Here is a 21706-nt window from a genome sequence, read left to right as displayed (position 1 = left end):
ATCACCTCACACCAGTCAGAATAGCCATCATCGAGAAGTCTACAAACAAGAAATGCTGGAGAGGGTGTAGAAAAAAGGGAACCCTCCTACACTGCTGGTGGGAATGTAAATTGGTGCAGCCACCAATGTAAATTGGTGCGTGCTGCAACTAGAGAGCCCGTGCACTACAACTACTGAGCCCATGTGCTCTGAAGCCCGTGTGCCACAACTGGAGAGCCCACGCGCTGCAACTAGAGAAGGCTGCATGCTGCAAGGAAGAGCCTGCGAGCTGCAATGAAAGATCCCATGTGCAGCAACTAAGACCCAACACAGCCAAATAAATAAATAAATAGAATATTTAAAAAAAAACTTATAAATAGAGCTACCATATGATCTAGCAATCCCATACCTGGGCATACGTCTGGAGAAAACCATACTTTGGAAAGATACATACACCCCAATGTTCGTAGCAGCACTATTTACAATAGCTAAGACGTGTAAGCAAACTACACATCCATTGACAGATGAATGGATAAAGAAGATGTGGTACATATATACAATGGAATATTACTCAGCCATAAAAAGAATGAAATAATGCCATTTGCAGCAACATGGATTGACCTAGAGATTATCATACTAAGTAAAGTCAGATAGAGAAAGACAAATATCATATGATACCATTTATATGTGGAGTCTAAAAAAATGATACAAATGAACTAATTTACAAAACAAAAACAGACTCACAGACTTAGAAAACAAACTTATGGTTACCAAAGGGGAAAGGTTGGAGGAGGTATAAATTAGGAGTTTGGTATTAACGTATACACACTACTATATATAAAATAGATAATCAACAAGGACCTACTCTATAGCACAGGGAACTCTACTCAATATTCTGTAATAACCTAAATGGGAAGAGAATCTGAAAAAGAATAGATATATGTGTATGTATAACTGAATCACTTTGCTGTATACTGGAAACTAACACAACATTGTATATCAACTATACTCCAATATAAAAGAAAAAAGAAAAAACCAGGGTATCTGCTTCTGGCATTATGGCTGACCCAGTGCTCTAAGGGGCTCTTCCATGGAAGGTCTACTAATACAGTGCATAGGACTCACTGTTTGAAATGCTGTCTGTCTCACAAGAAGCAAAGGAGTTCTCCAGTGACAACCTCCCTTCCTCCTCCTCGCCCTCAACGATCCCCCAAAAGAAAATAGACTTGAGCTGGGATCTAAGAAAGCAGTATAGAGTTGGGACTGGAACAGTGGGCAGCCAAGTTAGAAGGAAGAGGATAATAAATGTCGATAGCAACAGTATACAGATGGCCAAGTACTAGAAGGAATATGCGGAGAAATGAAAAGGTAAATTTCTTAGGGTAGTGAATTTATGTATGGGTTGAGTTTATTTTTTTAATTGCTTCACGTTCTTAGGCCACTGAAGTTAAATGTCTAGGTAAGACCAAGACACTAGACATCTATAAATTGATCTATTTACTCAAAGGATTCTGGAAAAATCCAGTTCTAAGACCTAACCTTGGTTAGGTCTTAGAACTCAGCAGTGTTCTCAGGAAGACATTTCCTGGTATGTTTATAGATTTAAATTTTTTCTACTTATCATATTCCTCATATAATAATCTCCTGGTAAAAGGATATATGTAACAAACAGCTCAGAAGCACACTTCAGAAACCAATTTTAACTGAAAAATCTTGTTTATTATATCCTAGTTACATCAAATAGGGCTAATGGCTAAAATCAAGGAATTAGAGATGAAAGTAGACGTAACCCAAATTTTTATATGATTTGGTCTATATATCTTTTATTTTCTGCTGCTTAAGGTCCTTGGGATGCTAGAATTGGGAGAAATTGTAGTGTTCCTGTAACACTCATTTCACTGTTGAGGAAACTGGGATGTAAAGAAATTAATTAAACTGCCTGTGTTCACATTTTGGATGGCTGATCTGGGTCCACCAAAGCCCTCTGATTTCCAACTTCACAGCTCCACAAGAAATAGTAACTGAGGGACAGTAGGGCAGGATCTCTATTTCACCTGTCCTGAGAACACCTCTCATTATCTGCTACCAGTTGCCAGCTGTGTCATATTTCTCCTATGTCCTCAAGCCCTTTCTCTATACCTTAGAAACATAAGGCATTTATTTTTCACTGTGGACAGTACATGCTGCTAGCCGTCCTGAACACGAGTTGATTGTGAAGAACTTGATAAAAACCAGAACCGGTGTTTCCTTGTGTCTAAGATGTACTTGTTTTTCACGTTTAAACATTTTTGAAAAGAGAGATGCCTTACAACTGATAAATACATTTGATGCACAGGATCTGCCCCCTTCTCCCCACAAAAGAAGCTCTTAAATTGATCATTATCTTAAAATTGACGACATTTAAAAGCCCAGGAAACATGGTCTATGCCTTACAGCTGTCATCTGCTAACCTCACCCCCAAACCAGGTAAGTGTAGTATAGTGTCTGACACATAGTAGGGTGCTCATAAATATGTGTTGAATAAATACATGACTATATGAAGTAAGGTATAAATCCATGAGGACAGGCACTCTCCTCTCTCACATTTATCTTTCTTCCTTCCGACATATTTGTAGATACCCAGTTAATGAACCGCTTTTAGGAAACAGTAAGAAAATTGACTTTACCATGGGAACTAAGTGCGGTAATTTCTCTGCATTATATGTAATTTTTTATTGTGTTATTTTTAACTTTAAAATATCTGGATGTCAGAACCTTGCTTCTGGGGAAACTTTATTGACAGGGGAATTGCCAAGTAATTTTTTTAAATGTTGAGGAAGTACTCTGTCAATAATTTATGTGCTAATTATAAATTCAAACTAGACTCTCAGACCTCAAAGTGAGCCACGCTTATCAGAGTTGAGTGACCTGCTCTGGCCCTGGACACTGGGGAAGTCATTTAAGTTCCTTTTTCTCAGAGGTTGATCTTCATACTTATTACGATTTACTATGACTAAGGTGGTAAGGCTGGCCCTTAGATGGAAGTAGGCAGGACAGTTGAACATGCACAAGTTTTTGAATCAAATAAACTTGGGTTGAAACCCAGACTCAGACACTTAGTAGCTGTGTGACTTTAGCAATTTAAACAGTTTCTCTGAGGCCTCAGTTTACTTACCCGCAAAAACAAGGTAGAAGTATGAATATCAGAGGATTTGTCTGAGGATTCAATGGGGATGACAAATACAATGTCCTTTGTATAACAAAAAAGGCTAGTGCTCTTTCCGTCCTCATCTCCCTCCTTGGGTAACTTCTGATTTCAGGCAGAAACACCCACTTCTCAAAATATTTGGGGAGCACTGCTTCAGTGCTTGAGTCGCCTGTCTTCACAAAGACACTGTATACTCTACCCCTTCAACTAGTAACAGTCTTTTGTCATTAGAGGTTTCCTATCTTTGAGATTTATGAATGACTCCTATTTTTTTTGCAATATCCTTATAGACCAATAATACTATTTGCTTAGTATATGTTAGACCTGCCCAAAGATTTAACAGCTGTGAAATCACAAACTTGTTTTAATTATACACACGTACGAGAACACACAGCTTTTATGATGTGCATTAAAACAAATAACTATTACATGTTTGTGATTCACCTAGAATCATCTCATGTACTTCTACTGGTATGCCTGCAGTATAGCAATGCAGGAGTCCACAACTACTTTAGGCATTTTAAGTAGAATGGAATTTAATACAGGGAATTAGGTGCTTACAAAACCACTGGAGTGCTGGAGAAAAAACTTTGTGGGCTGAGCCTTCAGGATTGACTCCCATATACTGTAGGACTGTTCTACCAAGGACGTTTGAATATATCTGTCTTATTAATTATCAGAATTTAAAAAAGGTTGGTTTCTAAAGGGTCAATCCCAAATCTTATTGCTAAAAAACAAAACAAAACAAAAAAACCTCTTATGATAAAAATCCTATTCCTGGTGAATCAGAAATGGCATCTTTATTTATGAAGGACAACTTATCCACTCATTGATTTTGTTTTTCTGCCTCTAACAGGTCTACTCCATATTTACCCTGCGTATCTGATTTTTTAAAAAATGGTTTTCCTTCTGATCTTTGTGTATTCACTGTTAATGTTTATAAACAAAATGTTGTGGCCTTGTTTTTCACTTGATATTTTCCACATTATTACATACCTTTACAACCACAGAATCAAGAAAAAAGTGACTATAAAGACCAACTGTATTATGATAATTGATGTGCAGAGCTTCATACATATCCCTACTGAATTTTTAACACCTTTGCTAAAATAACATTCACCCATTTAAAGTTTTTTGGTATATTCATAGGGGTGTACAATTATCACCAAAATCTCTATTAAATTTCATCATTTAATTTTTAACTCATTTTTCTGAATCTCACGACTCTGCCATTTAGTTTGCTTATTCTCGCTTGCATGTGCTCTCTCCCTCTCTCTCTCTGCTCCAATAAAACTGCACAAGACAGGATTAGAACCATTGTTGGGTGGCTACAGGTTGAGATTACTTCATTCAGCAGCACTTCTTTTTTAAAGGTAGAGTAATTTAATAAGCTATAAAACCACCTCAACTTTAATATCAATTGATGTCAACCCAGGCAGCATGAAGAAAGAAAACAATGAGAAGTGTTCTACCAGTCCATCTAGCTAGTAAGCCCGAAAGAAAAGGAGATAAGTGTTGGCAGACATAACGTCTTCAAAATGCAAGCATTCTATTTTTTCAAAGAATTCACTACTTATGAGTCCTAGAATTTGGCTAATGATTGATATCGAATCTCCTGGTCTACAGTTTCAGTGATACATTCTCCCCTGGCTCTCCCCTCCTTTTTAAAAAAATGATCAGGATACAGGTTGTTCATGTCTAGTCTCTGGCATCTTCTTGTAAGCAGGGAGCTGTTTTATTCATTGCTCTGATGCTTCCTGGCACATAGTAGGCCTTCAATATATATATATTAGTTGAGTGAATGAGTGACTACCTTTAACGAAGATTTCTGAAAGTGTTATCATTACTTCTTTTTTAATTAATTAATCTTTGGCCACGTTGGGTCTTTGTGGCTACGCACGGGCTTTCTCTAGTTGTGGCGAGTGGGGGCTACTCTTCGTTGCAGTACGCAGGCTTCTCATTGTGGTGGCTTCTCTTGTTGCGGAGCATGGGCTCTAGGCATGCAGGCTTCAGTAGTTGTGGCATGTGGGCTCAGTAGTTGTGTCTCATGGGCTCTAGAGTGCAGGCGCAGTAGTTGTGGCGCATGGGCTTAGTTGCTCTGTGGCATGTGGGATCTTACCACACCAGGGCTGGAACCTGTGTCCCCTACATTGGCAGGTGGATTCCTAACCACTGTGCCACCAGGGAAGTCCCTCATTACTTCTTTTTAAAAAATTTTATTGAAGTATAGTTGATCTACAATGTTATGTTAGTTATCATTATTTCTTTTACTATTAATTTTTGCAATAACTGTAAACTGCTAACTTCTACAGGTCCATCAGGCCTTATATTAAATGTCACTCCCTTCAGGAAGTCCTTCCGATTCCCTACGCTAAGCGTTCCCGAACTCTACTCCCTCTCACACTACTCTTATTACTGATAAGAGCTCAATGACAGAAGTTACTTTGTTCACCTTTGTATCCCCATTACACAGTAGGTGCTTAATCGGTACTTGTTGAAAAACTGAAGTAAATTAGGATGTAATTTGTCTCAGTCTTAAAGGCAAGAACTCATTCAACATAGCCAGGTATTCTTGTACTACTATTCACTTGTCAAGACTTTCAAGTCTTCTATTTTTTTTTTTCAGAGAGCGATGCTTTGGATTTTTTTTTAATTAATTAATTAATTTTTTGGCTGTGTTGGGTCTTTGTTTCTGTGCAAGGGCTTTCTCTAGTTGCGGCACGCCGGGGCCACTCTTCATCGTGGTGCGCCGGCTTCTCCCTATCGCGGCCTCTTTTTGCGGAGCACAGGCTCCAAATGCGCAGGCTCGGTAGTTGTGGCTCACGGGCTTAGTTGCTCAGCGGCATGTCGGATCTTCCCAGACCAGGGCTTGAACCCGTGTCCCCTGCATTAGCAGGCAGATTCTCAACCACTGCGCCACCAGGGAAGCCCAAGTCTTCTATTTTTAAAGAAACAACTTTAGTGAGGCATAATTTACATACCACAAAATTCATCCATTAAGTTCTCCTTACTAATGTCTTTTCCTCTCTCATGTTCTGTGTCAAGGTCATTTTTCTGATGGTAAAAATGGGAAGAAAATAGAAGTGGAATGTAGTGGAATTTTGGATAGAGAATGGGCTCCTTGAGCCCAATTTACTAGGTTTTGCTTCTCAGTTTTACTTTTCAGTTGTTATCTTAAAGCAAATTAACCTCTCTAAGCCACAGATTCTGAGCTGTAAAACTGCACTACGAAGAGTTTCTTCATTGGCTTCTCTAAGGGTTGTGAGATGACATGCAAAAGATCTGATCCACAGTAGAGGTAATAACTCAAAAACAGCAGATCCCCTCCCTTCTCTATGTCATCTTTTAACCTTGGATCCCCTAAACAGTAAGTCTATCCTTTCACCATCATCATTATCTTGTTCTGAGCATAAGTGAAAAAATACCCAACCTTCTTCTTTTCTTAGGATTCAGCAAGCCCCACTTCATTCTGAGGTTTTGTTTTCCTGCACTATTCTTACAGATTTTGTTCCACTTTTTATTCATTCTTAGGCATATGCTATTTGTCTCCATCTTTTGAATATGCTGGTAGAAAAAAACCCAAACCCCACCTGAGATCATTAGAGAACAGTGGTTTTTAAAGTTGCCATTACCTTTCTTCTTCACTGGGAGTATTCTATTGTGAACTTAATGTTTTATTTTTCAAAGCCTCCCATTCCTTGAAATAAGTGCGTTTCCTTTTACAGCCTCTCATCTTGAAATTATACCTGTCTTTTTCCCTGGATATGTTTCCTAAAGTCTCCGACAGCCTGCCTTCTCTGTGTGTCGTATTACAGCCACATCCCCCAGGTCTCTACCGCTTCCCCAAGACCAACCAATTCTTCCCTGGGAGTCACATTACATCAGCATCACTAATGCAATATGTGCTATATTACAGACTATGTTTTATTCTAGGCAGTCAATTAAAAACGAACCTCGGTGCTGGTTTGCTTTAACATGGAGGATGAATTATCTAAGGTCAAATGCAAACTGCTGCTAGATTTATATTCATATTAAATATATACCTGTTGAATTTGGGCTTTTTCTCAGTGCTTCAGAGACTCTAAGCGTTCAGGTAACTGGGATGGTCTCAAGTGTGGGCTTCCAGAAACTTCACAAAAAATCAGACTCCATCAAAACGACTGCTCCACACGCTCAAGGAACACCCACCAACAAAACCCATCTCCACAACCACCAGATTATCTCACCAGCAAGTGAGACTGCAAGGTTTGGGGGCTTGGCCGTACCACTCCGCGCTGCGCAAGGGGGGGGGTTCGTGCCCATTTGGCTGCGACTGACCGTTTCTCTTCGCTTGGTTTTGCCTCTGCTCCCCCTGCGCAGGCATCCAAAGTGCGTCAGGCCGGTGCTTTATAGCTGCAGCCTGGGCGTCTCCGCTCTCTGTTTTTCCTCTTCTCTGGCTTGTGCTTCTTGCCGTTGTTCGCGAAGATGCAGCTGAAGCCGATGGAGATTAACCCGGAGGTGAGCATCAGGTGTACTTTTACTCGGGGAGCGCGGCGCCGAGGGTCAGCCCTCACCAGCTAGCGGTATCAATGACTGCTTTTATCTTTGCATTTGTTTTTCTTTGCATTTGCCTTCCAGATGCTGAACAAAGTGAGTGACGTCTCGGGCTGCCTCTGTCTCCCTCCCACGGGAGCACTGAGGCGGAGGCGCCCACCGGCTCCGGCTGTTTCTCAGGGACCGAGCGGCGCCCTGCGCGCTCCGGAGGCGGCGGGGCTGGGGCGCGGCCGGGGTGCCCTCACTCTGCCCCTGCCTCGGGGGCGGCGGTGACTGTGAAACCGGTCAGAGGTGGGATGTAGGAGGCTACGCCCAGATGCTAGCCCCGGGCGTCGCGGGAGCCACGTGTGGGCCGCGCTTTGTGCTGTGTCATTGCGCTCGGCCTGGGTGGGGGGCGGGGCGGGGCCGGGCTCCTCCCAGGCCCGGGGAGAGGTGCGAGGATGCAGAGCCCGCCCCGCCTCCCCCGCTTCCCGGTAGGTGCCCGCCACTTGCCTGTCTCCGCGCCTGGCCGCCATGTTTTTTCCCCGCAGGTGCTGGCCCGGCTGGGGGTTGCGGGCCAGTGGCGCTTCGAGGACGTGCTGGGACTGGAAGAGGAGTCTCTGGGCTCGGTGCCGGCGCCTGCCTGCGCCCTGCTGCTGCTCTTTCCTCTCACGGCCCAGGTAGGGCGTGGGGCCCGGGGTGTGCAGGCGCTGCGCGCGCTGCCCCTAGACCGGAGTGAGGCGTTGAGGACGGTGCAGGCTCTCCTCTCGTCCTGGCCTGGGCTTCCAGAGCTGGCACACTGCCCCTTCCTTGTGGCGGATGGAGGGAGGAACTCGCACTTTCATGGTACCTACTCACTGGGCTTCTGTTGTAACAGTTTATTGCCTGGTCGTTCATCCATCCAGTATTGCCTTGAATTTGGAGGACAAGCAGTATCTCAGTTCCATCATCCCAGTTATCCAGGAAGACAGTTCACCCTACTCATGAGTGCAGTTTGAACCTAGGCTTTTTGGCAGTTTGAGCCAAGGAATGGCTGGTTGGTGGTTCTCCTTTAACGGCTGTGACGTGTCGTTTTATTGTTTGGTTCTCAGACTCCCACCTTGCTGTAAAATGGAGGGGGATGGACTTGCCTAAACCACAAGAAAACAATAGGTTCTTTAATTTCCCACCTCTGCTGCCTGCGTCTTCAGTGGGTTCAGGGGTTTCTTCCCAACCCTCCACTCCCTACAACGTACACACTTGGTCTTTAGTTTCTCCAATGTGTTTTTCTAAAGCTTAATCATTTGTGTGTGGTTCCTGTGTGAGAACCTCCTTCTACCTCTCAACCTCTTTCCTGTCTGACCTTGTAGTTAAGTGAATAGGTGGGCATTAGACCAGTCTTGGGAATGCTTTTTCATTTCCCTTTAGATGGTCTTCCGCCTGCAAGTGTGCAAGTATATATGTACCTCAAAGGCTGAGCATCAGATATAAAAAGGTAGCTGGGGTAATTGTTGTCTTGGATGTGTGGAATCCCACTAATTAGCATGGTTTTGTCTATCTCCTATTGCTGCCACTCGACCCCTGATGGAGGAGTGGTTGAATTTTGCTTTAGTGAAACTTGGGGCATTAGTATATACGGCATCGTTTCAAACAGAGTGAGCTAAACTGAAGCACCATCCTAATGCCGGGGGTTCTAGAAGCATCCTCAGCATAAACTAAGCCCTATGGGAAGTTCCAGGCGTTCCTCCTAGTAAATGGGCTAAGTATTGTGGGTTAAAAACACTTAGTAAAGCTATTAGGATAGTCCCACTGACAACGTTTGTTATTGCCAAAGCCTTTACTTAGGTGAAAATGGAGTTCCCAAATAATTGCAAGTCAAATTAGCTTCCCTATTGATCAAATCAAGTGCAATGTTCTCTCTCTCATTTGAGCCTCTCCCAGAGGTTTCTTATTAGAGGAACCATGATGACTCGGAGGTTTTTGAGCAGCAGCGCTCAAAGGCGAGGCCTTGGGGAGGCAGTGGTGCAGCGCGTTTGTCTTGCAAAAGCCCACTGCTCTCATTTTGCTGCATCAAGCAGATCTTGGTTAGTAGAACATTCTGGGTAGGATGTTTTATGTTTGAAAGAGCTCGATACTATGTCTTTTCGCTCCAGTTCTGTCTATCAGATTTACTGAATGCCTGTTATGTGGCACAAAACACCTATTGGGCTAAATACTGAAGCAAATTCAAAGAAAAGTCGAGGTTTATAGGTTGACTTCCAAACAAGCTAATGTTAATTTAGAAAGCATCTAATTTTGTCTAAGAATATTATGAAATCCTAAATGGACTACTTTTAACACATTTTAAGGGATCATGAAATACTTACAGAAATGTCTGCATGCAAGAGCTCAAACAACCCTAAAGGATGACGCTATCCCATTACAAAAAAATTAAGTCTTTTTAGAAAAGTGAAAATCCTTAACAGTCAATGAGTAGCTCAATTCAAGGATCCAGTGGGTAGATACATGATGCTAGAACTTCCTACAAGTTGGAGTTTAAGTTGATCTTGTGGGACAAGAGAGCTTATTCCTCTGATGGTACCACAGACGAGGCTTACTTCAGTTCTGTGTACAGTAATGCAAGGCTTCTAGAACTAGAAATACATGTACTTCTCGGGTTCCGTACGGTTTATACCAGTGGCAAGAAATTAGTGTTTCTATAGCATCAGCACCCTGCTTTTAACTGAGCAGTCATACCTTTAAGGTCTTTAGAACTCGTTAGTGAAAGGGCCAGACAAGCCCACTATATTACTGTACAAAGAGATAATGCTTTGAGGAAACTAGTCTCCTCAAATTGTATAGTTGTCAAGGACAAACGAGTTAACATCTTCTTGTAGGATGAGAAAGTTTTGTGAAATCACAGTCCAACACCCCAGACCAGTTGTCTTTCCTTCCTAAAAAAGGATGAGGGAATAGTTAATTTCTTTAAATTGCTCCTTTCTTTAGTTAAGTTTTGTATTGTTTTGTTTTTGAAGAGACATGTATTTGGGCAGAATAGAAGTAGAACTTCAAAGAATAGTGAGATATAAACTAGCTGGTGTTCTTGGGCATTCAACTGCCCAGCGCTTGTTTGGAATGCCTGTGTGAAAGTCGTTAGTGTTAAAGGAAGAAAATAACGAACTTGTCTGTTTTTCTGACTTCAGCACGCCATCCATTTCAAGCTAAAAGGTTGCAGTGGTGTCTAGACAAAGTCTTGGGCAATGTCCAAGGCCGCTACTGCACTGCAGCATCAGGGTGGAGTGTCAGAACCCCACGGGCTGGCGTGGGCGTGGGTGGCAGACGGGCCATTCTCTGGGCACCAGCCAGCACCTAGATCCAAGGTTCCTGGTCATATTTCCCACTCTGTTTCCATTTAGGTGGTAGAACCCGCTGTGCTGCTGTCTGTTCTTTGCATTTTCATTTTGAGATGTAAAAGTGTTTTTTTGCACTCACAGCATGAGAACTTCAGGAAAAAACAGATTGAAGAGCTGAAGGGACAAGAAGTAAGTCCTAAGGTGTACTTCATGAAGCAGACCATTGGCAACTCCTGTGGAACCATCGGACTCATTCATGCAGTGGCCAATAATCAGGACAAACTGGAGTTCGGTGAGTGGGTTTTGAGGCCAGTCATCCTCTGGTTGACCTTTAATTAACTGTAATGCTTCCTTCCAACACCCCCAAGCCTCTATTTGGCAAAGCCATTGCCTTAGATTTTTTTGAAAATCTACTTATGCAGATAGAATCAGTGGGTGAATTCTCATCCTTCCTCCCTTTTGAGGAAGGGATGCGCATCCAAGAAGTACAGTGGTTTCCTCCCCCTGGAGAGGCGGGGCGGGTGACAGTGCAGTTTTGTACTTGCCTCTCCGCCTGGGCTCTTCATGTGCAGATCCTCCTGCTGGTCTTGACAATTCTAAAGAATTAGAGATGCTGTTAAGGCATAAAATGCCAACCTTCAGGACCTTTCTTTAATGGTGCTGTGTCTCATAAGCAACAGGAGAACCAAAACAACCTAAAGCAGCAGGACACAGCGCGAAGTCCTGCAGGGAGGCCTCGCCGCAGGCTGGCACCTTGAGAGATCCATCTGTGAACAAAGCTGGGTCAGGAGTTTTTTGTTTGTTTGTTTTTTTTTTTTTTTTTTTGCGGTACACGGGCCTCTCACTGCTGTGGCCTCTCCCGTTGCGGAGCACAGGCTCCGGACGCGCAGGCTCAGCGGCCATGGCTCACGGGCCTAGCCGCTCCGCGGCATGTGGGATCTTCCCGGACCGGGGCACGAACCCGCGTCCCCTGCATCGGCAGGCGGACTCTCAACCACTGTGCCACCAGGGAAGCCCAGGGTCAGGAGTTTTAGCTCGCCTCCAGTGGATGCCATGGAGGATAGAGAAGAGATGAGTCTCAGCCCTTAAGTTGTCAGAAGTGCAAGTAACAGCATTGAAATATGTTAAAATACACGGCATTGTGTATGATTTTGGCCAAGGGTCAGCAAACTTTCTTAAAAGGCCAGAGAGTAAATCTTGTAGGCTTTGAGGGCCACATAATCTCTGCCCTTGTAGTGCAAGAGCAGCCATAGACAAGATGTAGAGCAGTGGATGTGGCTGTGTTCCAATAAAACTTTATTAGGTGGCAGTAGTCGGCCAACTCTTGATTTAGACAATGGATGGGGGTGGCTGAGAATTGAATAAGTTCAACTAACAGTCCATGCTGTTGCTTGTAGCAGGTCAAATACTTTCTTTTTTTAATTTAAACAAGGGAATTGTGGCCAAGATTCTACTCCTGGTATACTTCTGAAATTAAAAAAAAAAAAGGCCCGTCTGGCCACAAAGGTCCAGATCTTCTAGAAGTTGCTTTTTTCAAATATTGAGTGAGTCGTTAAAAAGTCGTAGTTTGATCCTTTTTATTTCTTCTGCAGTAAGTGTCATTTCTTTTAGAATACTGTGTTCCTGAGGTCACAGATACTGTAACTCTTCCATAAATTTGGTCACGGTCACGGCTTAATCTGAGTCACAGCCCTCCTCATAAATTTGAGAGGATTCCTATAATTTCCAGATTTTCAGTGGTCCCCATTTAACACATTTGTTTAAGTGTAGAGCTGAAAGTTCAGATTGAGGTCTTTTGAAATACAAGTTGCTCTTGCATCCTAGATTCATCCACACTGAGCAATGACAAAATGCTTATGCCAACCATCAGCTAGTTAGCTGTCTCTAGGCCAGACTGTTAGGGTCTTTGTATTTCTATTTAAGATCTGTAGGTTGAAGTCTTTCTGGGTAACCATATTACTAAGATTGCATTTTCTACCCTGAAATAAAAGTCTTGGTTTGAGAACTGTTGATATTGATAGATTAGAATGTTATTGTTACATCATGTATGCAATAAACATTAACTGTGCATTGCTAAGTGCTGTAGATAAGAGCAATAGACAAGACAGTTCCTGCCTTTATGGCACTGAAAGTCTCACAAATACATGTTACCAGTGGATCAGTGCTGTAACAGAGATGGTAGGAGATCTGAGAGGTGAGGGTGAGGTGGAAGGTGGGGAGGGGTCAGGGGACAGGGAGGATGTGAGGAAGAGCTTGGCATGCTGGAGGAACTGAGAGTTCTCTGGCTTGAATGCAGTGAGAGGGGAGTGGTTGGAAAAATAGGCTGGGGAAGAGGCACCTCGCTCATCCACATCCTCAGAGGCCATGGTAAAAAGTCAGGTTTCCAAACGTGACAGACTATTGCAGTGGCTTAAGTCAGCAATAAATTGCAACCATTTACATTAGACCGGTACTAACATATGCTTTTTTTTCTTTTCTCTCTCTTTTTTTTTAAAGAGGATGGGTCAGTTCTGAAACAGTTTCTTTCTGAAACAGAGAAGTTGTCCCCTGAAGACAGAGCAAAATGCTTTGAAAAGAATGAGGTAGGAAGAGAACTTCTCGAGCATCGATTTTCAATAACTCTGGAGGTTTTCGTGCTAACTATTCTCTGTTTTCTGCAGGCCATCCAGGCAGCCCATGATGCCGTGGCACAGGAAGGCCAGTGTCGGGTAAATACAAGTTAGAGCCAGGCTGTCCAGGTGTCACCCATGTTTCCCCAGAAATATGTGCAAGAACCTCTTACTGGAACACAGCACATGTTTCCACCCAAGGCTGATGAATGCCAGCAAATTCTACCAGAATAATGCCTTGACCAGACCTGTTCATAGAAATGGCTTTTCAAAATATCTGATTGGCAGTTGACACAGTCTTGAGTAAATTCAGGCTGGTAGTGTTTTATATGGATCCAAATGGGTCTAATTGAGTAGCACCCGTCTTAATAACTGAACATTTCACATACTCTTCTCACAGTCTATTGGAGAGCAAGCTGGACCAACAAGGACGAAAAGTTTCTAGATGACTTAAATGTACCATTAATCTGAACACAGCCTTCAAGTCAACTGTTGATTAGATTGAAGTCAGTGATAGTGTCTGTATAACTGCAGTTGACTCTGTCACATTCTAGTCTTGACCTTGGGTGAAGTACTTATCCTCTCTAAGCCTTAATTTCCTCCTCAGTAAAAAGCAAGTGTTAGAGTTCTGAGAGTTACAGTATATCTACTTTAATGGTCTTAGAATAGTACCTAGTATATAAGAAAGAAATATTCGCTATAATCATTTAATATGTAGGCAGGTTGGTTCAAGCATATTTACTTAGAGAATTTATTTTTAACAAATTAAGTTCTGCTTATAAAATAATCATATTGCAAAATATGTGTATCACATCAACAGGTTGTAGACCTTAAACTTACACGATGTTATGTCATTTATATCTTTTCTTCCAGCTTTATTTTTAAACGCAGGTTATAATACAATAAAAACTCATTTTCGAAAAAATATCTTGACTCTCTGCAGGTAGATGACAAAGTGAACTTTCATTTTATTCTGTTTAACAACGTGGATGGCCACCTCTATGAACTTGGTACGTCTCACTCCAGTTTTGGAATCTAATATAGATGCATGCCTTCTCTCAGACATAATTCCTCTCACAGGACTGGTGTGTGACTTTATGGTGGCACTTAGTATATCCGTTTATGAAGCCAGAACACTGAGGTATTCTCAAGGGGGCACTTAACCCTTTATCATACCCAGAGCACCTCCCTCAGGAACCTGGCCTGCGGGATGAATGGCTTTAGTTACAAACCAGTAAAGAGAACTGATCAGCCAGTTCAAAGTATACACGTTCAGATTTTCCCTTCCCACCTTCCACTGTAATAGCATCACCAGTATAAGGTCTCCACCGCCATCCTTTCCAGGCAAGGAATACTTTTGGAAGGAGGTAAATGCCTAAACACAACCTGGTTTGTGTAAAAAGAATTCAGACATGTCCATCTCTGTATTAAGAAGAGCCATCTCCTTTTAATGGAGGAAGACTTGCAGCTGTGTCATCTCAAGCCAAGATGCTACCTATGGCAAGCAAGGGCAAAGAAAACTTGGGGCCGCTCAGCAGTCATTGAGAGGCAAATGAAATCTCAAGGATCCTTTTTCTTCCCTCCACCTTCTGTGTACCTCATAGACTGCTGACTTGCTTTGTGGTCCTTCCCAAGAGATGAGCACAAGCCCTCCTAGTAGGGTAGCTAGTCTGGCCTGGTGTGGTCTTGTGGTCTTGGTGCTTTAGACTAGAATTGCCTGGGGTGGATATCTAGGAACACTTGAACCTCATTTCCAGCCTGTTGCTTCATAACCAGCCTAACCTTTGTGGGAGTGGCAGTGGTATTTGGAAGAATCTAAAACTTGCCTTTAAGCTGGACAAGCACAGTAGACAGAAAACGTGCAGAGAAAATTGACATGCCTGGCTTTTTCGTTACAGATGGACGGATGCCTTTTCCGGTGAACCATGGCGCCAGTTCAGAGGGCTCACTGCTGCAGGTAGTCTTTGGAATCCATTTCCGCTAGGGCCCATATTTCTTGAGCCAGTTTGTCTATTCTAAAGTGCAAACTGTTTTCGGTACAGGCAGCGTCAGTCATCTGGGATGAGAGCAGTCTTTAGGGCTTAAAGATCATCTCAGTCATTCTGTTTGCTTTATTTTATAGCAAATAGTCTTAAACGGCATCCTTTAGAGCAGCCCTGCCTGATCTGTATTGCGTGCTGTCTTTAGCCCACAGTTAGATTTAGCCTGAAAGCCATTGTTTATTTCCTTGTGAGGTTAAGGTGACTGTTGTCCTCTTGTCAGATTACATCATAGCCAATGACTCAGACTCATGGAACAGCAACCCAAGCCTTTCCTAATCCCTCTCTGATGGCTGGATTTGGGTCAGTCTTGTAGGTAGCATACTATGGATTCTGGTTAGGCAGTTACCTCTGTGATTGTTTTCTTCCCACACGGTCGGTCCACTGTTCACAGGTCAAAGGAAGCAAATTCAAACCATGCCTGACCAGAACTTTTAAGATCCAGGGTCACTGTGTAACCGTCCTGGTAAAAGTGACGGCAGAAATCTCTTAATTCTGAACACGAGTTGGTAGACTAGTCCTCTGCCCTCTAAAAAATGAATCTCTAGAGTTTAGTCAATTTGCTGTTGGAAAGGAAAATGGCTTAATTGTGATAAAATTTAAAATGATGTTGAGGTATAATTACTTCATTTGCTGTAATAACAGCTAAACTTTTTTGCGTGCTTCTTGTGTGTAGACGGGGGGGGGGGGGGTTGGCAAACTTTTTCTGTGAAGAGCCAGGAAATATTTTAGGTTTTGTATAGCATATGGGCTCTGTTGCAGGTATTCATTTCTGCTGTGACAGCTCCAAAGCAGCCCCATAGGCAGTGTCTAAATGAATGTGTATGGCTGTGTTCCATTAAAACTTTATTAACAAAAACAGGCAGCAGGTTGGATTTGGCCCACAGGCTGCAGTTTGCTGACTCCATGCTAGATGCTGTTCTAATAAGTTAGTTACCTCTTTTATGGACTCCTTTTAATGATGCTCTGAGGTAGTTAGTATTACATTTTACAGATGAGGAAACGGAGGTGCAGAGGTAAGTGATGCCCAAGGTCAATGGCAAACTACAGAATCATGGTTCAAATCTAGACAGTCTGTCTCTAGAGTCTGTGCTCTTAGCCACTGTACAATACTACGTTTATAGTAGACCTGTCTTTGGAACATCGTAGACCTGATGACCTCAAGGTACTAGTGGACCAAATTATGCAGTCCTAGGAGGGACGGTCACTTTCTCTAGCCTTCTGTCACATACACCTGAGATCAGTCAGAGCTAATTCTTGGATATACCAGGGGTAAATGAGAATAGTGATATGGAATGAGAACTAGACCTAGAGAAACAGAATGGGGATTTGCATGAGAGTCAGGATTCACTTATGGGAGAGAATAAGAACAGGGGCAGAATTTCTGGGTATGACCTATTTGGAGGAAAGATTCTGGTCCATGTAATAAAGCTTCCTAGGTACATACCAACTCCTATCGAACACTGTCCTAATACAGGCACACCTCACATTGTGGGCTCAGTTCCAGACCACTGCAGTAAAGCAGATATCACAATAAAGAGAAGTTTTGAGTTTTTTTGCTTCCTACTGCATATAAAAGTTATGTTTACACTATACTGTAGTCTGTTAAGTGTGCAATAGCATTATGTATAAAAAGCCAATGTACATATCAATTTAAAATATTGTTAAAACAATGCTAACCATCATCTGAGTGTTCAGTGAGTCAGTCTTTTTGCAGTAGTAACATCAAAGATCACTGATCACAGATCACCATAACAAATATAATAATAATGAAAAGTTTGGAATATTATGAGAATTACCAAAATGTGACACAGACATGAAGTGAGCCAATGCTGCTGGAAAAGTGATGCTGATAGACTTGCTCCATGCAGGATTGCCACAAACCTTCAATTTGCCAAAAAAAAAAAAAAAAAAAAAATGCAGTATCTGCAAAGGACAATAAAGTGAAGTGAAATAAAATGAGGTATGCCTGTACCATAAAATGTACTCTGCATAGGATACTTAAAACTGTTATGTGAGTAGAATTTATGAGGTGTGGGGAAGGTAAAACTTCTTTTGTTTTTAAAAAAAAACACCAGAATCACATTTTAAATTAATTGACTAGAAAATAGCTTTTTTTTTTTACATCTTTATTGGAATATAATTGCTTTACAATGGTGTGTTAGTTTCTGCTTTATAACAGAGTGGATCAGTTATACATATGTTCCCATATCTCCTCCCTCTTGCGTCTCCCTCCCTCCCACCCTCCTTATCCCACCCCTCCAGGCAGTCACAAAGCACCGAGCTGATCTCCCTGTGGAAAATAGCATCTTAATTAGTGGAAATTCTTATCCTAAGTAAGGCTGGTTCTATATGGTTAGAGATGTTTTAGGTTGTCTAAACTATACCCCGAATTAACTTGTTAAATTGGTGAGAAAGTCCATAAACTTAACCCAAGTATCCTAAACTTGAGTGAATTAGGTCACTGCTTATTGTCTATGTAGGAGATGGCTGTTGTCTTTACAGGCACACCCTTAACATTAATCAACAGCATGGGTCCTAAAGGAAAGTGGCTTTGGGGAAGGCAGGTCTGGGATATCAATATATTAAAAATTCTGATAGAATAAAATGTAGATGTTACTCTAGATCCTCTTCAGTTTTTTTAAGTGGTTCCAAAGCAGAAACAAAACCGGGGTGGGGTTGATGCTTTTTCAGGACCACAACTCATTATCAGGTTGGTGATTTTTAGGCCTTGGGAGCTGATGTTCTGTGACTGTTCTCTGTCATAGCATATCCACTGTCCTCTTGAAGGTCTCGTATTTAACATTGTTAGTGGGGCTTTCTTTGCGCTGGACTTTTTACAAATTGAACAGTGATTGATATTCTGATCCCAAGGCATTTAAACCCCAGAATTTCTCAAGTAACATTGGGGTCAGTTTTCTATTCCCAATCTTTGTAATCTAGGTCTTAGAATTAGTAACACATGTCATTCCCTAAATATGTAGGAATCCATCACTTATCTGTACTTGGAATACCAGGTATTTGAACTTCAAGCCTGTTTTGTAAAATGTTTACTTGAAATAAATCTGTCTTTACTCTGGGAATTTCTGAGTTAGAACTTTTTCCTTATGGAAGAGAAATCAATTTTCTGTCTTTGGATTTGAGGGAAAGAGCACCAAGAGTATAGTTTTCTTGTCAAAACCAGGCACAAGGTGGCAGAAGCACAGAGCATTTGGTAGAAAGAATAAAGGAATCAAAGCTTCTGGAGCTGGATTTGTGATGTGGGTCCTTGTCTTTCCTATCACCTGATTTTTTTTTTTTTTTTTTTTGCGGTACGCGGGCCTCTCATTGTTGTGGCCTTTCCCGTTGCGGAGCATAGGCTCCGGACGCGCAGGCTCAGCAGCCATGGCTCACGGGCCCAGCCACTCTGCGGCATGTAGGATCTTCCCGGACCGGGGCACGAACCCGTGTCCCCTGCATTGGCAGGCGGACTCTCAGCCACTGCGCCACCAGGGAAAGCCCTCATCACCTGATTTTTTTCCTCTTGCCTTAAGCCCTGGTTTTCAAGTTTATTGGGAGGTTTAAAGTGGGTCAGGGTGAACTTTGGGCATTAATAGACCTTACTAATACTTTCCCCTTGAAGCTTTCATTTTGAGCTGTTGCTGTTTAGACCTTAATTCATGACATTCCTCCTCCTCAGGACGCCGCCAAGGTCTGCAGAGAATTCACTGAGCGTGAGCAAGGGGAGGTCCGCTTCTCCGCCGTGGCCCTCTGCAAGGCAGCCTAATGCCTCATGGGGGGACACTTCGCTTTCTCCCCTCTTCCCTTCGTCGTGAAAGTATATCCCTACCTATGTGGTCTAAATGCTTCAGTACTTGTAGAGCACAGCTGTTCTCCTTCGGTTCCACAGATACGCACTTACCCTCAACTTCGCCCACGCACTAGCAGAGCTCCATCGAGCAAGTTTGGTGTCACCCTCTGATGGCAAAGCATTCCCCTCATTGTATGTCTCATACCTCAATATCTAATGCTTTAATGGCTACTTTGGTTTGTGTCTGTTAGCTAAGGCCTTGGATGTGGTTTGTCCTTAAAAGGAATAAAATTTTTCTGCTGATAAGAGATGAGCCTAAACTGGTTTTCATTTTTCCGTCCCCCCAATATATCCCAAATTACCATAGTAATTACATATATATCTTCCATATAAGAACTTATACAGTACAGGTAAGAAAATTACCATAAAAATATTATCGGTTTAGTGTGTTTCTACACTTTTTTCTATACATTTATGTTACTGTGTGTACCTGTAGACTTAAAAAAAATATATTTTGGAATAATTATTTTTATTGAAATATAGTTGATACTATTAATTTCAGATGTACAACATAGTGATTCGACATTTAAGTACATCATGAAATGATCACCACGATAAGGCTAGTAACCATCTGTCCCCTTACAAAGTTATCGCAGTATTAGTGACTATATTCCTTATGCTCTAAGAATGATTTTAGTTTTACAGAAAAATTGAGAAGATATTAGAGTTCCCATATACCTTTCATTCGTTTCCCCCATTACATCTTACATTAGTATGGTACATTTGTAACAACTGATGAACCATTAATTGGCTCTTCTTGGCTGTGACAGTTTCTCAGGCTTTTCTTTTGATGATTTTGACAGTTTCAAGGAGTACTGATCAAGTATTTTGTAGGATGCCCCTCTCTTGGAATTTGCCTAATGTTTTCTCATTAGACACGTGTTACGAGTTTTGGGGGAGGAGAACCACAGGTAAAGTGCTGGTCTCGTCATGTCATATCAGGGTACATAGCATCAACATTCCTTACCGTTAATGTTAACCTTGATCACCTGGCTGGATGTCGTTTGTCAGGTTTCTCCGAGTAAAGCTACTTTCCCCACCCTACAGTCCTCTATTATAGACTGGAAAGAAGTCTATGCACAGCTGACCCTATAGGAGTAGGTTGAATTAAGCTCTACCTTCTTGAAGGTAGAGTATCTATATAAATTATTTGGAAATCTTTTGCAAGGGATATATGTCTCTTATCCCCTATTCATTTATATCAGTATGAACTCATGGCTATTTTATACTCTGGGTTATAATCTAGTACTACATTTTGTTTAAATTGTTCTAGCTTTGGCCATTGAGAGCTATTTCAGTTGGCTCCTGTGTCCCTTTGACATACTCCAATCAATGTGGGTTTTGCTTTTTTTTTTTTTTAATCGATAGTTTACTATCCAGAAATTAGTTTTTTAAAAATCAGTGTCAGTGGGGGCCTGGATGGTGGCTGGAAATGGGGCTTTCCTGGGAGGAGGAGGGCAATGGTGGGGATGCAGCAGCTCCACAGCCCCAATCCCTGACGAGTGGGGCTCATCTCTCAAGGCTGCCTCTGGTGCAAGTGAAGGCCTTGGTGAAGGCGGACCCCAACGTGATGCTCGTGGGACAGGAAGCCAGCTTCATTTTGGCACGAGCCGTGGAAACCATAGCAAAAGATGCCTACTGTTGTGCTCAACAAGGGAAGAGGAAAACTCTTCAGAGGAGAGATTTGGGTAATGCAATAGAAGCTGTGGATGAATTTGCTTTTCTGGAAGGTACTTTGGATTGATTGATGAGCTGGGCAGTTTTGTGAGCCTGTACCCGCATCCTTCAGCTAGGCCCTCTGCAGGCCTTTGAAGAAGAGTCTTTGGAATACTGAACTTACACACTTCTCCTGTTCTGCCTTCACCTAAACCTGGATAAGCAGAGATCTCACCTGTTAGCTTTTCTCTGTAAGGTCTTCCACTACTTGTGTCTTCCATTTCTGGCCTGGATGCAGCTGCTGCTGCTTGCGGTAGAGATAGAGAAAATGATTTTGTAGGTTGCTTCATAAGTGATAAGGACCAAATAAAAGTTTCTGATCAACCTCAAAAAAAATGTCTTTGCCATTTGTTAAACCTTAACTATTTTATAGATTAGGATACACTAATATGTAACTTACAGGCTTGCATTAAATGTTAAATGACATTTGTTCTCAACAATTGATACTTGAATATAACAGTTACTCTCTAGTTACAGGAATTAAGCCCTGTGGGGAAGAAACC

General features: G+C 42.2%; 2 protein-coding genes across 3 annotated transcripts; both read left to right on the top strand.

Annotated features, from left to right (window-relative positions):
- Positions 1 to 7602: 7602 nt before the first annotated feature.
- On the top strand, positions 7603 to 19735 carry UCHL1 (ubiquitin C-terminal hydrolase L1; the record flags this gene model as incomplete). Of its 2 annotated transcripts, XM_082652735.1 has the most annotated exons (9): positions 7603 to 7663; positions 7784 to 7795; positions 8230 to 8358; positions 11131 to 11281; positions 13486 to 13571; positions 13650 to 13697; positions 14542 to 14608; positions 15497 to 15555; positions 19317 to 19735. In XM_082652735.1, the coding sequence occupies 9 exons, from the start codon at positions 7631 to 7633 to the stop codon at positions 19401 to 19403; spliced, it is 672 nt and encodes a 223-aa protein (XP_082508861.1). In that variant the 3' UTR covers positions 19404 to 19735. The 2 variants fall into 2 exon arrangements, with proteins under 2 accessions (XP_082508861.1, XP_082508860.1); XM_082652734.1 differs by lacking the exons at positions 7603 to 7663; positions 7784 to 7795 and having other exon boundaries at positions 8140 to 8358.
- A 1184-nt stretch (positions 19736 to 20919) lies between these two features.
- Positions 20920 to 21231, top strand: LOC309822293 (DNA polymerase epsilon subunit 4-like; the record flags this gene model as incomplete). The annotated part of the gene is made up of 1 exon (XM_082654026.1): positions 20920 to 21231. One exon carries the CDS (start codon positions 20920 to 20922, stop codon positions 21229 to 21231), a length of 312 nt encoding a protein of 103 aa, XP_082510152.1.
- Positions 21232 to 21706: the final 475 nt, after the last annotated feature.

The sequence above is a fragment of the Grampus griseus genome, assembly GCF_964374135.1.
Source record: "Grampus griseus genome assembly, chromosome: 4".
NCBI classification, from domain to species: Eukaryota; Metazoa; Chordata; class Mammalia; order Artiodactyla; family Delphinidae; genus Grampus; species Grampus griseus.
This window is presented reverse-complemented; position numbering and strand designations above follow the sequence as displayed.